The sequence below is a fragment of the Maniola hyperantus genome, chromosome 3 (genome assembly GCF_902806685.2).
Source record: "Maniola hyperantus chromosome 3, iAphHyp1.2, whole genome shotgun sequence".
Taxonomy (NCBI): Eukaryota; Metazoa; Arthropoda; class Insecta; order Lepidoptera; family Nymphalidae; genus Maniola; species Maniola hyperantus.
This window is the reverse complement of record NC_048538.1, coordinates 1,878,628-1,895,086: the sequence shown is the minus strand read 5'-3', so window position 1 is coordinate 1,895,086 and position 16,459 is coordinate 1,878,628. Positions and strand designations below refer to the sequence as shown.

The 16,459-nt window shown below is 37.1% G+C and overlaps 1 protein-coding gene across 4 annotated transcripts in view; it reads left to right on the top strand.

The window, feature by feature from the left end:
• Nucleotides 1–16,459, top strand: part of if (integrin subunit alpha inflated) — a 121,280-nt gene that overhangs the window by 31,504 nt on the left and 73,317 nt on the right. For all 4 annotated transcript variants that reach the window (XM_034984884.2, XM_069509699.1, XM_069509700.1 and 1 more), the window contains exon 2: nucleotides 4,334–4,494. In XM_034984884.2, coding sequence (XP_034840775.1) covers nucleotides 4,334–4,494 — 161 coding nt within the window. The remainder of the gene's footprint in view (nucleotides 1–4,333; nucleotides 4,495–16,459) is intronic.

Sequence of the window (16,459 nt, the reverse complement as noted above, 5' to 3'; positions counted from 1 at the left end):
TTCATATAACGCCTCGGTGAAATTGGATAGGCAATAGAGATAGACAATGTATCTAATTGTTAATAGGTATACCTTCGTTAAGCTGTGATAGCCTAGTGGTCAGGACGTCCGCTTTCTAATCGGAGGTTGGGGGTTCGATCCCAGACACGCTCCTGTAACTTTTCGGATGTATGTGCGTTTTAATTATTTTATTTTATTTTATTTTATTTTATTTTATTTTATTTTATTTTATTTTATTTTATTTTATTTTATTTTATTTTATTTTATTTTATTTTATTTTATTTTATTTTATTTTATTTTATTTTATTTTATTTTATTTTATTTTATTTTATTTTATTTTATTTTATTTTATTTTATTTTATTTTATTTTATTTTATTTTATTTTATTTTATTTTATTTTATTTTATTTTATTTTATTTTATTTTATTTTATTTTATTTTGTTTTATTTTATTTGGAAATCCAACAGCTTAAATTAACATATTATGATCTTAAAAATTAAATAACTAGAAGCTAATAATAAGTTCTCACAGGTAGATAATAATAGGTTCTCACAGGTAGATTAATTAAATATCACTTGCTTTAACGGTGAAGGAAAACATCGTGAGGAAACCTGCATGCCTGAGAGTTCTCCATAATGTTTTCAAAGGTGTGTGAAGTCTACCAATCCGCACATGGCCAGCGATTGTAGACTATGGCCAAACTCTTCTCACTCTGAGAGGAGATCCGTGCTCTATAGTTAGCCGGCGATGGGTTGATCATGATGATGATGATGATTTGATTTGTAGTTTCCAGAGTAGCAGACAAAAGCTACTAAAGGAAATATATTATGTAGGTAGAGCTATATCTTCTGTTTCAGTCATTCGTTGCGCTACATTTTCACGCTCTACTTCGTTTTCGTCGTCAAGTGAACGTGTCGAATCTCCCAGATTTTGAGTCATCTCGGAAGGGACAGCGGCTGGCTGCGGCTGCTGAGTCACCAGTAGACTTGCCAAAGAGCCACTCCGCTGTTTTACTTTATTTTTTGTTATTTCGAAGATAATTTTAGATGTTTATTTGCCAAGAGCGTTTATCTACACTAATCTACACTAATATTATAAAGAGGAAAACTTTGTTTGTTTGTTTGTTTGTTTGTTTGTTTGTTTGTCTGTACTGAATAGGCTCAAAAACTACTGGACCGATTTTAAAAATTCTTTCACTATTCGAAAGCTACATTATCCACGAGTAACATAGGCTATATTTTATTTTGGAAAAAAATAGGGTTCCGTAAGATATTTGGGTTTTTCGGACACAAGGTGTAAAAAATCAACCAGAAAAGTTACTTATTTTGCGTACGCTGCCTAAACTATAAAAGATAGAACCATAAAATGTTCTAATTAATTGTAGATCTTATAAATATCTACAAAAAAGTCCGCGACACACTATACCCATCTATGTCGAGTGAGGCACAGCAACCATTTTTTTATTTAAAAATCTTGCAATCTTGAATTTTTTTTGGACTACATTTAAACGCGTTTATTTTACTCATGCTATTAATCCTTATCAAAATAAATGATTTCATCACTAAGAACAGTTTATGGAGATAATATTTGGTCTTTGAATGATTAAAATTGGACGTTTGGTTTTGAAGTTATGGCGAAATTAAAATATTACGATTTCTGCTGCACGGCCCGTTGTCTACACTAATATTATAAAGAGGAAAACTTTGTTTGTTTGTTTGTTTGTTTGTTTGTTTGTACTGAATAGGCTCAAAAACTACTGGACCGATTTTAAAAATTCTTTCACCATTCGAAAGCTACATTATCCACGAGTAACATAGGCTATATTTTATTTTGGAAAAAAATAGGGTTCCGTAAGATATATTATATAAAGAGGTAATGTCGTTAAGTTTGTTTGTAGGGGGTAATCTTTAGAACTACTGAACCGATTTTAAAAATTCTTTCACCAGTAGAAAGCTACATTATTCCTGAGTGACATAGGCTATACGGGATCTTTAAAAACCTAAATCTACGCGGGCGAAGCCGCGGGGATCAGCTAGTCTTGTGTATTTTGATTGTAAGTATATACCTTTGATTTGTATATACCATATGATCATCATCATCATCATCATGATCAACCCATCACCGGCTCACTACAGAGCGCGGGTCTCGTCTCAGAGTGAGAAGGGTTTTTGGCCATAGTCTACCACGCTGGCCATGTGCGGATTGGTAGACTTCACACACCTTTGAGAACATTATGGAGAACTCTCACGCATGCAGGTTTCCTCACGATGTTTTCCTTCACCGTTAAAGCAAGTGATATTTAATTAATTAAACGCACATAAATCCGAAAAGTTGGAGGTGCGTGCACGGGATCGAACCCACGACCTCCGATTAGAAGGCGGACGTCCTAACCACTAGGCTATCACAGCTTCAAATCTCAACTACCTACCTTAGGTCAATAAATTAAATATTACGTAGGATCGGTAGGATCAATGTGTCATATCTAGTCATAGTATCAATAGATTTCATCACAACAGAAGTCAGAACGTATGTGAGTCAACACTGGAGATATAGAAATACAATTTGGCGAGCGGCGGGCGCGGGACTGAGGCGGGTTGTGAACCCCAGGCTATTTGCGTGCTGGCGGCGCGCCAACTCACTGAGATTGTTTGACCTTATTCATTTCATCATTGCTTTGCTGTGTGTTGGATGGGCAAGAGATACATTGCGTATTGCTGTGGTTATTGCTATTGGAGTGCTGAAGTAGGGAGCGAGAGTAACTCCGCTTGTTACGATTCGTTTCGTATGATTTAAGATTAAGGCAGATGACGTGACCACCACCAAACCTTATTCAACTCAACACTACTTCAAATCGACGACCTTAAGGGGACTCAGTTCGGTGCTTTCTTCATACAAACGTAGGAGGGAAATTACAACAATATTTGATATTGTACGCACAACACTAAGAATTATATCGATTTATCTCGTCATTATCTAGGTTTATTGATATATAAAACATTGAAAAAAATATTGATTTAAAAGTTACGAGGCTCAAAAGATTCCTATTTTAACACTAAATTAATGACAAATTTGGGCGTAAATAAACAAGATTAGGGATATGAAAATTCTAAAACAATTTATCATTAGACGTAGTTTATTTATTCATTAGTTGAAATAACTTTACTTTGCAAACATAAATTCAGCAGTTTTTTCTCAAAAATACTTTTCCTAAACCCTTTTCGCGCGCTTGATTTCGGTGAAAATCATCGTGCCTCTCAACTTTCTCATACAATTTCAAGTGAAAAGCAAACATGTTACCCACGTGCGCTGCCAATTTCGGTCGAGCGCCCTGCGTCACCTTAAATACTTTTTACGGATTTACTTACTTTAGTATTTAGATGTGCATAATCAAAATCAAGATTTCGGGATTAAATTGGGGTTTCCCGTATTTAATGAACCCGAAAATATTGTCATAAATTCGTTTCTCAATATTTCCAATATTTTGACTCTACCAATCTTCATGAACTTTTTCATTAATGAAGACCAGCATTTAGTTTTTTAAACTTATCCATGCCTAAGGAGAAGACGAGTTCTTCGACTGATTTTAATTCAGTCCAGTTAGAAGCCATTACTTCCTTTACGGTGATGGCGGGCACGCACCTCTAACTTTTCGGAGTTATGTGCGTTTTAATTAACTAAATTTTACTTGCTTTAACGGTGAAGGAAAACATCGTGAGGAAACCTGCATGCCTGAGAGTTCACCATAATATTCTCAAAGGTATGTTAAGTCTGCCAATCCGCACTTGGCCGCTGGTAGGCTTCTCATAACTAATTCTAACAAAATCCTTCTCATTCTGGAGACCCGTGCTCTGTAATGAGCTGGCGATTAAGTGATCATGATGATGATGACTTCCTTTTTCTTCCCACCTCTTTTTGTGTGATTCTCCTAATGATCTGTAGAGTAAAGAGGCGATAAGTACCTATCGGGTCATCATATGTGGCCTAGGTACGAGATCTTATGCTGCCACAAATAGGTAAACTGGTGTTCATCTGGGTGTCTGGTGCACTTCGACCGTCCGCTGTGCCAGATCCTTCTTTCCACGCACATGCAAACTGTGGAACCAACTCCCATCGGTTCCCTTTAGATTACAACATGGAGTTATTCAAGCGGAAGACCAACAAAGTCCTAAAAAGCCGGCAACGCATCGGCGGTTCCTCTGGTGCTACAAATGTTCATGGGCGGCGGTAATCACTTAACATCAGGTGACCCGCCTGCTCGTTTGCTCGCTATCTCTATTAAAAAAGAACTATACATAAAATAAACCAAAATTAAACAAAATCTTCTTCTTTCCAGGATATTAGTGGGAGCACCAGAAGATGATCCGTACAAAGAGTACACGGTAAAGCGACCGGGCGCGGTGTACCGCTGCCAGCCCGGTCGCCGAGGGTACCCCTCTGAGGACATCGTCAACCCTCTCCAGATGTGCTCCATCATGGATTTCGATAAGAACAGAAGTAAGTACCAAGGTTCTCTCTTTTGACGTGAAGAAAGCTACCATATCATTGGCCACATCATGCGGCATGGAAATGTTCTTCCTGCAACAAAAGTTTCAAGAAATTGGAACTTGCTGATAGCTTTAATGATATACAAACTCCACACAGTAGACGGCTCCTAAATAAAGAGATTTTTGTAGCTTTTCACGGCCCATCCGTATGCCCGCGACTACTTAGGCTTGGATTTAGATTCTTTAGGTACTCTTTGATATCCTGGGATAAAAAGCCTATGTCACTCTCCAGGTCTTTAAACTATACCCATGCAAAAAATCACGCTTTGATTGAAGGACAAACCAACAAACAAACACACTTTCACATTGATAATAGGGGTAATGATGGTACAGACTACAGAGATTGCTTGCACGGGCATCATGGTAGTTTAAAAACAAAACTACATACGAGAGGACAGCTCAGCTTAGGCTTTTTGGCTAGGATAAGCAGCATAAGTTATAACCTGCACCACAGATAATTCCTGCACAAAGTCAGATCCTCCTCACTTTAGGTCGGTCAAAAGCTTACAACAATGTAGACAATCTGCAACTTTTAAATAGTCCACAATCCCTACATTAATATAAAAGATGGAATAGTATGTGTTATATTTTGGCGTGGCACGTCACGAGTCCCCGTGCGCGTGACGGCGCGCGCACGCGCAGCTGATTTATATCACTGCGCGCGCGCCGCCGCTTTGTTGCGGCGCAGGACGGATGCCGTATAATATGTCACAGGATAATGCCAAGAGAAATGCTTGCTCCTGCTTGTATATTATACTATTGTTCTATCTAGCCAGACTCTGCTATCTCACATCTTCACACTATATAGTTTTTATATGTTTGTTACTCTTTCACGCAAACTATTTTGATTTGGCTGAAATTTTGAACGGAGATAGATTAGGACCCCGACGTCTATCGGTTTTCGAACTACGTGCCCACTTCAGCTTCGCAACCCGCTGAGTATTAACTTTTCATTTCAACAATCTATTTGGTCAATTAGCCAACAGCTGGTAAAGCTGTATTAATCATTATTACAATCTCAATTATTGATTGGCTGAATTTATGGTATTTTCGCTGTAATTATGCATTTTAAATTTTAACCAATAGCGGAAGATGGTCAGCCAATCAGAGGTGATTGTGATTGACACATTGTAGCAACCAAAATACCGCGGTGGGGCCTCAATGGTCGCCATACCTATAATAATTTATGTGGTTGCGAATTACGATTTTCCATTACAGCATAGAAATCAGTTCAGTCTAATTTTCGACCACAAATAGAACCAATTTCAACTTTCTACAAACAATTCTGCATTTAGCTTTCGATGCTAATTCCTAATATCAAAGCAGTGTTTCCCAAACTTTTTTTGTCTTAGTGTACCGCTTGGTTTGGACGGGTCAGGTATCGGGAGGGTGACAGTGACTTGATTTTTAAGTCAACAGTCACCCTCCCCCAATCGTGTCCTACCTCACGAGCCGTCTCAGTGAAACTGTACACCGATTAGTTGGTATTGTTTGTGGTTTTCATACATTCAGACTTTTGGTTTTGTTAAAGTTATCAATTATTTATTATAGCAAATATGATTTTGATTTGATTGTGGTAGAGCTTAAAGCTTTACTACATTAAAAAAAAGGAGAAGATGAACTATAAATTGTTTTTGCGTGGATTGAGTTTGCGATCTTTTTTAGGGCTGTCTGTCTGTCAAGAAACCTAGAGGGTACTTCCCGTTGACCTAGAATCATAAAATTTGGCAGGTAGGTAGATCTTATAGCTGACATTTGGGGAAAAATCTGAAAACCGTGAATTTAGGATTAGATCAAAGATTTTCAAATTTTTCATTTTGGCGCAGCTTATCTTACTCAATCAGTTTCTACGCGGTAGGTAGGTAATTAGGTATATCATAGATTTAGTACATCGTACTACCTAGTTGTCAGTACGGCTTTGCAGGTGAAATCTCAGTGGAGGACTAACTTGTAATGGAATTTAAAAAAGTATGATAATATAGAGTAATAAAAAATGTAGTTAAGTAGGTAGTGCCTACTCTTCTGTCAAACGAGGCGGCGGCGACGGACGAAGCCTTTCATCCGAACAAGTCCAGAATTGGGACACTTTTCACCATTTGGGAAACGCTGTCCTAAATTCTAAAACATTGTATTCTGGGTGTATTGCACTGTGGTCTGCTAATGAAATAATAGTTGGTTTGTAATTAGCGAGTATTGCGGATTAGTGGGTCGTGACTGTGTGGGTGCGCGGGAGTGCGGGTGTACGTGGGTGGTGGGTGCGCGCGCGCAAGCCTGCTGCCGCATTATTAGCTGACGATTACGCAATTACGCGCGCGTTTTTTTTGGATTATAAATTTTGCGACTTTTAGATGCCCATTATATTATAAGAGCCATAAAACCCCAATAAGTTTGATATTATGTGAATATGTGCATTTTGGGTCTCATGCGCCTCGGACTTCACTACGGCGCACGTAACAAAATAGGCGAAGAAACGCAAAATTACGTTTTATTAGGCAATTAAATAATTTCACGCGGTGAGGGAAAACATCGTGTACCTATTATTTTACATGTTCTTTCAATGTTTACTTGTATAAAATAAACTAGCTTATGCTCGCGACTTCGTCCGCGTGGACTACAAAAATTTCAAACCTGTGTTTCACCCCCTTAGGGGTTGAATTTTCAAAAATCCTTTCTTAGCGGATGCCTACGTCATAATAGTTATCTGCATGCAAAATTTCAGCCTGATCCGTCCAGTAGTTTGAGCTGTGCGTTGATAGATCAGTCAGTCAGTCAGTCATTCAGTCAGTCAGTCACCTTTTCCTTTTATATATTTAGATAAAACAATATAAATAGACCCGTGCATGGGAGAGGAGAGAAATGTTGTTTTAGTTTAGTTAGTTAGGACCTAGTTATCTATATTTTTCGACGTTAATGTTAGTTAGTAGTATAGTATAGTAGTCTCTTCTATTTTGAACATATGTATTTCATTTTTTTTCTGTCGTTAGTAAAAAATGAAAATTCATTTATATCCTTCTACAATCTAGTCAGACGAAAGTTTTTGTACCTTGAGGCATATAGATAATAATTAGTGATAAGAGAGAGCGGGCGACGATTGTGTACAGAAGTCAGCGTCGATTACTACAATGGTGCTTGTGAAATACCACCGCCACTGATAAGATAGCCGACAGGGATGGGGAGATTTCAGTTGTCGATTTTATTTTTAGGCAGCTTTGAGAGAAACTCTAAAAATACTTTCCTCTAATAGGGCGTTTGTGCACTCATCCGTATTTGGTTCGTATACGTGATTCTTCGAAGTGGCCGTCATACATTAGATTCGTATTTTTTCACGGATCCGTTAAATCACGGATGAGTGCACAAACGCTCTTACGGTCAAAGGGGTTGTTTGCGAATTTGACCGTGCCCACCACGGAGTGTGCTCACACTCCATGGACTTCGCTTTTAAGAGAAGTAGGTACCTACATACATTTTAGATTGTTAGTTTTTTTTCGGTCGCAATTTTTTCAAAAACTGTTTAACGTCCAGACTCCAGACGTTGCCCATTAATTTTTAATAGTAAAAGTTTTTAAAGAAATATGGTACCTACTTGGGCTAACCACAAACTAGCTAAAATAGTTAATTGATCAATTCGAGATGTTTGACTATCTCCCTGGTATGCTTTCGTTTTCAATGAATGAGTTCTTGATCGAATCGTAACTGGGTTGGATTAGACATGTCTTATATTAAATTCAGCTTAGCCTAGATCTATCAAAAAGTTTGATAATAACCTATACCGGACGGAAGTTTAAAAAAATATTTTTCGATATATTGTTTTGTGGCATCCTGCTACATCACTATTTATTTGCATGTCCATACAATATCAGCGCGTTATCTACATTTTACGGTTATCTTTTCTGTGTTCTACAATAGAGCCGCCCGCGCCACCGCGAGATGCACTTATTGAACCGAACCAAAAAGTTCACCGGTTATCGATAATAATGTAATATCGATAGTAAATTACTTACTTATCGGCAACAATATTACTGTTTAAAAATAATTATTTCACTTATCGCAACTGCTTTTTTTTCTTTTTTCAGTCTTTGCATTTAGGTATTTCTAACATCGTCCGCGTGAATTGAATTTTTTTTTTAAATCCTGCAACCTGCAACGTCCCTCCCTCTATTAAAACAGTAAGATAACAGAGGTGATATACCTAGAGCCTTCGAGGTCCTCTCCTTGAAATCTCTAGTTTGATTGGTCTTCTTAAATCACGGCCTCAATGTTGAGACGTCATGGCAAATACAATATGAGGTCAACAGTAAATAACAAATCAAAAAGACATCTGTATGACCCTAATGTAAGATGATTTTTCAGTTTTATTCCCCAAGCGCAGGTTTTCGTACCGTACCTCAAAAGGAAAATGAAATCCTTAAAGAACTCACTTTGTTGTCTGTCTGTCCGTCTGTTCGTCGTGTCTGTTAAGAAAATTTATAGGGTACTTCCCGTTGACCTAGAATCATGATATTTGGTTGGTAAGTAGGTAGGTCTTATTCTTATAGCACAAGTAAAGGAATAAATCCGAAAACCGTGAATTTGTGGTTACATCACAGAAAAAAATAATAGTGTGTACATGAACAAAATATATTAGTATTTACAATTTTCAAAGTAAAATAACTTATACCATCATATTTTTATTTATTTTTATGCATAATTAGTTTTTGATTTAGCGAGCAAAATGACGACCATTTATCGACGAAAAAATGTAATACGTAACCCTCGGTACGCGAGTCTAACTCGCACTTGTCCGGTTTTTCATAAAGACTCACCATCTCTGTTGGAACTTGGAAGGTTTCGGCCGCGACTTTTCAATTTTCAATATACCTGTAGAAGCTTTTCTTGTTATTACACTGTTTTTTATCTCCCTAATAGAACCTCATTCGTTTGATTTCGACCTACATAGTACCACCAATTACCAAATCGCTTAGATAGTAAATTAGTACACCAGTTATTAAATAAATTCATTTACGTGGGATCGCCATTTGGGCACGTGGGTGCGCGCGTAGGTAGGTTCGATTCCCCGGCTGATCTGTGCTATCATTGACAAGCATTCTAAAACAATTTTCTAACTTTTTGATCGCCAGTCAATGATACCTACTATACTCGTATGCATCGATATAAATGACAAGATATGCCCAAACGAACAAAATTTTTCACGGTTTTGGAACCAAATAAATCAGCGCCACCTCTTAGATACTAATGAACGACCCGTTTGAAATCCAGACGTCACTGAGGTTGCATTGGTGCTAAATAAACATTTTAGGACCAATGAGTCGGTGCCATTTTGCTTGTTCAATGGCCCTGTCCTTACGAAGTAATATATAAGTCAATGCTCGTATGTGAATAAGAAGTAGATAATATGTTACAATAGGATACGCGTCTTAAATAAATACTTACTCTCGAAATTAAAAAAAACAGGCCAAGTGCGAGTCAGACTCGCGCACCGCGGGTTCCGTACTACAGTCGTATTTTTTCAACATTTTGCACGATAAATCAAAAATACATAAAAATAAATAAAAATCTGTTTTAGAATGTACAGGTAAAGTCCTTTCATATGATACTCCACTTGGTATAGTTATCTTACTTTGAAAATTGAAAATACTAATATTTGTTCATTAACACATTTTAATTTTTTTTCTTGATGTAACCACAAATTCACCGTCTCTAGATCCCTAAATACTCCTAGTCAGTATGCATACGCATCTGTATAAGTTCCGCAAATTACTAATGCGCGTGGCCGCCATTTTAGTGACGTCAGTACCTACTAGACCGAAGTTTCGAGCTGATGGTATATTTTTATTTCGGCTGACGTCAAAATGACGTCATTTCGATGTTAATGAGACATGTCACATGGTTCCAGCGCAATAGCAATTTGCGGTACTTAAAACATGAACGTAGGAAAGTAACATGTCTATGGTTTGATATCATTGTAGCCAGTGTTGTGAATACCGCCTTTATTGTTATTTATTATCTTCAATATTACTGTTTTTATTGGTTGATTGCTTTTAAATAAGATGTTTGACGATTTGGTCGGCCCTGGAATACCTATTTGATTATCGTTTGGTCGTCTTGTATCGTGCCTCTCGAGTTTTAGAACTATTTGTGGGTCATGAGTTTATGGACCGCCTACGTATTTTGACTCAAGTATTTTAAAGGCGAAAGTGGTTTTGAAGACTTTCTATACTTTCAGGTGTCAATTATTAAATTTACATAAGTATAGTACGCGACAGGTCGAGATGTTAATCGGGAAGGGAACGCCCCGCACACGCGCACAGGCTCCGCGCTAACCCGGTGCGGGCGATCGTGGGTGACGTGCGGGTAAGCGGGGCGTCCCCCCGCCTCATACACCGATTGCCATCCTAACCTGTCGCGGACTATATGTATAGGTACCTATTCGTCATCATGTTTCTTCAGCAAATTCTAAATTGAAACGGTGATGGCCCAGTAGGTATAGTTAAGATTTTTTTTTTTCGATACAAGTTGGCCCTTTACTGCAATCTCACCTGATGCAGTCTAAGGTGGAAGTGGGCTAACCTGGAAGGAGTATGGTAGTTTTTATTATATTTTTCACTCATACACTAATACATACATAAAAATAACTAATAAAAAAACTTAAAATTAAATGGTGTGACTGTTTAGTAAATAGGGTCACTGTTCATACTATTTTCGAGAGATTAGTCCCAAAACTGATTTCCTTGTATTTCATAATTTCTACTTGACCTTTTATCAATTAAATACCTAGTACCTACTGACCAAAATATTATGTACGTAGTAGGTAGTAGGTACCTACTTACTATGGAAAAATACGTAGGTACTTAATTTTTTCGATTTGATCGATCTTCTGTAATTGAAGCTCTACGACCAACTCCTACGTAATGTGGTCATGAACTAATAATTAGTATTTTCAACTTTCGAAGTGAGTGACTATATCAACTGTATCATATTATGAAATGTCTTCACCTGTACATTCTAAAACAGATTTTTATTTATTTTTATGCATCATAGTTTTTGAATTATCGTGCAAAATGTTGAAAAAATACGACTGTAGTACGGAACCCTAAATGCGCGAGCCCGACTCGCACTTGGCCGGTTTTTTTTTTACCGTTCCTCCTTCGCATTGGGTTGCGTAAACACGTCGCTCATTGTCGCCGGTCGTGCAAATCGCGGCGCGTGGGCGCTAGGTGTCGCTAATGGGGGACTTCCGGTGTGAACTTGACATCTTGCTTTATCACACTGAGCGACTCTATTCGTTCTGTTACCTTTGTACGGCAACTTACCTGACATCGCTTTATGCATTTCAATATTCATACCATTCTCTCAAATTTTTATTTCATTATTTCATATCCTCATTCTGAATTTAGTTTTCATATAAGTATAGGATAGGTTTATATTTTATAATCTCTCATTGAACTATTTACTTACTATCATATTATCTAGAAGACCATAGTATCTATATAATATTAGTATTTCTTTCTAATATTAGTCTGTTTAAGAATTTGGTCAGCGTACTCCATCCAATCCAATCATACATTGGTTTATCTATACTAATCTATAGGTCATATTTTGCTATTATATATTATTATGATTGCATTTCTGACTTCTGTCATAGTCATACATTGATGATATCATATTTACCACACCTAAAATCGTTGGTAGTACGGTAACTTAGTGTGAAAAAGCATTGATGATGTTTTTATACCTGTTATAACTTTATATTTAGATATGACATTTACAAGTTTGCTCAAGGGCTTCCGATTGGCACAGAAAAGTTCCGTTTCGTTGAGAATTTTTTATACCTGTTTTCTAAGGTGTTAATGGCATGACATTTATTATTTAGGTCACTTTTTGGGTCACCGGCCCCGGCTTTTATACGTTCATGTCCGGCATAATATTATTGTCTGCTGTACATAGGGCTTTTTACAATGTCTCATCTTTTTATTATAAGGATCATAAGCCTATCAAAATCATTGTGCTTAATCAAAATTACTTGAAGTTCGCGAACTTTCGAAACCGTTTTCGTTTTAACTTTTTGTTTTTTCTCAGCATGTTCTCATAGCTGAGTTTCGAGAACATCTTTGCTAGTTCTACTTAGTAGATACCTATTTTACTTGTAGACTTCACGGAGTCGTAATCATATTCAGAAAAAGTTGTGGAATAATTTGTAGAATGTCTTGTTTCGCTAAACAAATCGCATCAAGTTAGATTCACTCAGGTGCACTAAATCGGTGAAGGTAAAGCGAGGTTCTTATTTTCAACCACAAGTGGAGCAAATTAGATCATTTTACACTTATTGAGTAATTTTATTAGTTAGTCCTTGACATAATAATTCTACTTCTACAAATCTACGTATACTATAACTGCGATTGTATCTGTGGTTTTATAATTAAAGACTTTAGTTAAATTCTTATCAATTTCAATATAAGATCTTTTTAGGGTTTCGTACCCCAAAAGGAAAAAGGAACCTTTATAGGATCACTTTGTTGTCTGTCTGTCTGTCTGCCTGTCCGTCGTATAAACCTATATTTCCCATTGACCTAGAATCATGTTGGTAGGTAGGAGGTCTTATAGCACAAATATAGGAATAAATACGAAAACGTGAATTCGTGGTTATATCACCAAAAAAAAAACGTGTTCATGAACAAATAATTAGCGTTTTCAATTTTTAAAGTAAGATAACTATACCAAGTGGGGTATCATATGAAAGGACTTTACCTGTAGATTTGTTTTTTTATTATTATAGTTGATTGAATTGAGTTTGAATGACTTTTTTAGCATTTCACAAGTGAATTAACACATTTGCAATCTCGAAGGAAACACGTTTTGGTAAAACTAGTATCCGAGCTGTATGTGAACAGGTTATGTTAGACTAAAGTGACGTCATTTTATTTGCTTATTCTTTAAACAATTCGCCAAGGTTCAAATACTTATCATAAGCATGCAGTAGGTACTTAGATAAAAATAAACTTTATGGCCTTTATTTTAAGTAGATTTTTGTTAAAATTATGTATTTTTATTTTTGTCAAGAATCAGGAGATTTAATTTTAAATTCTAGACAGAGACATCTAAGTTTTCCATAAAAACATGAACAATTTTATTCTTCGTAGTCTATTCGGGAGGTCAGAAGTTCGGTTCCGGGCACGCACCTTAAACTTTTTGGAGCTATGTGCGTTTTAATCGATAGGGTCTTGGCCTGTAGTAATAAAAGGACGTGATTTTTGTATAGCGGTAGTTTATGGAGCTAAAAATCATTATTAAAGAGAATAATTTAAAAAAAACATGATTTTTATTAATTTTTAAAATAATTAATTATTAACGTCACGCTGTACGGAAAGCGATTAATGGCGTCAGAATGCGTAAACTTCAAATGTTTTTCCATTTTTTAACATTACAAAAAATATTTTCCCGCAAAAATTACTCTATTTTTTTGTTAAAAAATCGAATAAAATTTTCGTTAATTTGTGATGGTTATTTTATGGTTCCGTACCTGGAACCCTAAAAATAACAATAAATTCTGACAACAAAGAAAGTCTTTACTTTCTCATTAGCAATGTGTAACGACAAAATTTAGTGTTGTGTAGTGTACTGTACCTACGTATGAAAAGGGGTATAATTTAAGATGTACAAACAATTCATCTTGTATGTTTGCATCAACGCACTGCTGGCCGGAGTGCAGTAAAATCACAGTATAAAGAGAGACACAGTAGTCCGACGCCTTTGATCTCGTGGTAAATGACGACTACGACCCTTCAATATAACTTTGCTTTTTAAAATTTATTTTTTTAACAATTTTTGTAAGTATGTTTATGTTAGTTTGTACTCGTAGTTTAATTAGTGTAATTAGCTTTATGGCCGTTCTAATTAAATAATAAATAAATAATAATAATAATAATAATTGGGCTGGCCCTAACATAGGCAATTCCAGCGGGGTGATTACGTAAAACGTTGCAGTAGCGAAAGCAACGCGACAGCAGCTTTGCTGTCTCTCTTCTTCTTCTTATTTTGCTTTGTGGATATTGCTGTCTCTCTCTAGCCGCTGTTTTGACAGCACTGATCGCGACATTTACGCCTGTCGCTAGATACGTAATCACCCCGCCGCGCCGGTCGCTCTTTCGTCCCGCACTTACCGTACGATTGCAAATTGCAATGGCTAGATTCTAGATGGCTTCGTCGAACCTCTGTATGTAATATCATATCCTTACACTGTGGTAAAGTGGAGTGGATAGTTGATTGGGCGCATTGAGTCCGAGTTGAAAGCAGCAACATTAACGCTTCGTGCGTTGATAAAACATAAATCAATGGACCGCATCGACTTTGTACGGTGACCATGATTCTTAGACGAAAGTAAGCTCAGTCTTCAATGTTTGTCTTCAAATCAGGCTGTAATTTTATTTCAACAATAATCTAACGCCTTTCAAATCAAGAGTCACGTTCATCATCATCACCTTCTTAACGAATCGCCAGGTCTCAGAAGTCAAAATGGAGAGTTTATGTTACTATGCTGACCAAGTGCATACTGCATATTGGCCCACACACCTTTGAGAACATTATGGAGAACTCTCAGGCTTACGGGTTTCACGATATTTTGCTAAACACTTTTTATATGACGTGTATTTATCTGCTGTTGAAACTGGTATTTACTTATTGATTTCAGTTACAAAACTAAAAAAATTAACTTTTTCATAATACCTACCAAATTTTCAATCTGAAAGGTAAGTAAATGAGAGTAAGCAAGTGAAACTAAAAGACAAGTGTTGCCTACAAAATAAATAATAAAGATATTATGTGTTCTAATTCATATTCTATCTAGTTCTGTGCAATTCAGAAGCATTTTTTGCAAAAGTGCTACCCATACTTATTGTAAATGCGAGTGTGTTTATTTGTTGGTTTGTCGGTACTTTAAAAACCTCCACGAGAATGAAGTCGCGGGTATCATCTATTATTTAAATAAAACACTTTGCTATTATTTTCTCCGAGTTAGCTTTAAATCTAACTCTAATAAACAGTGGCGTGCATAGAGCTCATAGCCAGAGTAAGCAGTTGTTAATTAGGAACCTATTTACAAGCAGGTCCTAAAGGAAAATAAGCATTAATTCATTATGAGTAGGGTAAGCAGTGATTTAATGCCTCTATGAACTGCGCGCCACTGCTAATAAATACTGCGTTGTCTTGTTAATACCAAACGCATGGCCACCCTACAATTCCATAGCGCCACATATTAGGGTCGACTTTGATGCGCTCGCACTCTTCCAGAAGCGTCATTTATTCCGATTTCATGCGCGAACGCAGGTTCAATGACCTCTTCACATATGCTGCTTACTCTACGCTTACAAGTGCACATTTGTTCGAACTCTGATTTCTTTATTGGTATTGCACGAATGACGTCTTTGTGAGGACGCTTCGTGTTTAATTAAATGACTTATCACTGTGATTCGAATTTCGTTTGAGATGCAGTGCATGTTCGTGTTAATGTTACGATTTGCAGCCTACCTATTCCGTATTATTTAAAACATCACTAATTTGAGAAGGCTATGTTAGGAGTTTCCCTGAGGGATAAGATCCGAAATGAGGAGATCCGCAGGAGAACCAAGGTAGGTCAAGGTATCTGATATAGCCCAAACTATTAGCAAGCTCAAGTGGCAGTGGACAGGTCATGCCTGTCGTAGAGGCGATGGCCTTTGGAGCCGGAAAGTCCTTGAGTGGAGACCGCGTTTAAGCAAGCGTAGTGTGGGACGCCCTCCAGCACGATGGACCGACGATATAAAGAGGCAAGCGGGAAGTGGCTGGATGAGGAAGGCTGAGGACCGGGTGTGGTGGCGCTCTTTAGGGAAGGCCTATGTCCAACAGTGGACGTCTACAGGCTGATGATTATGATGATGATGATG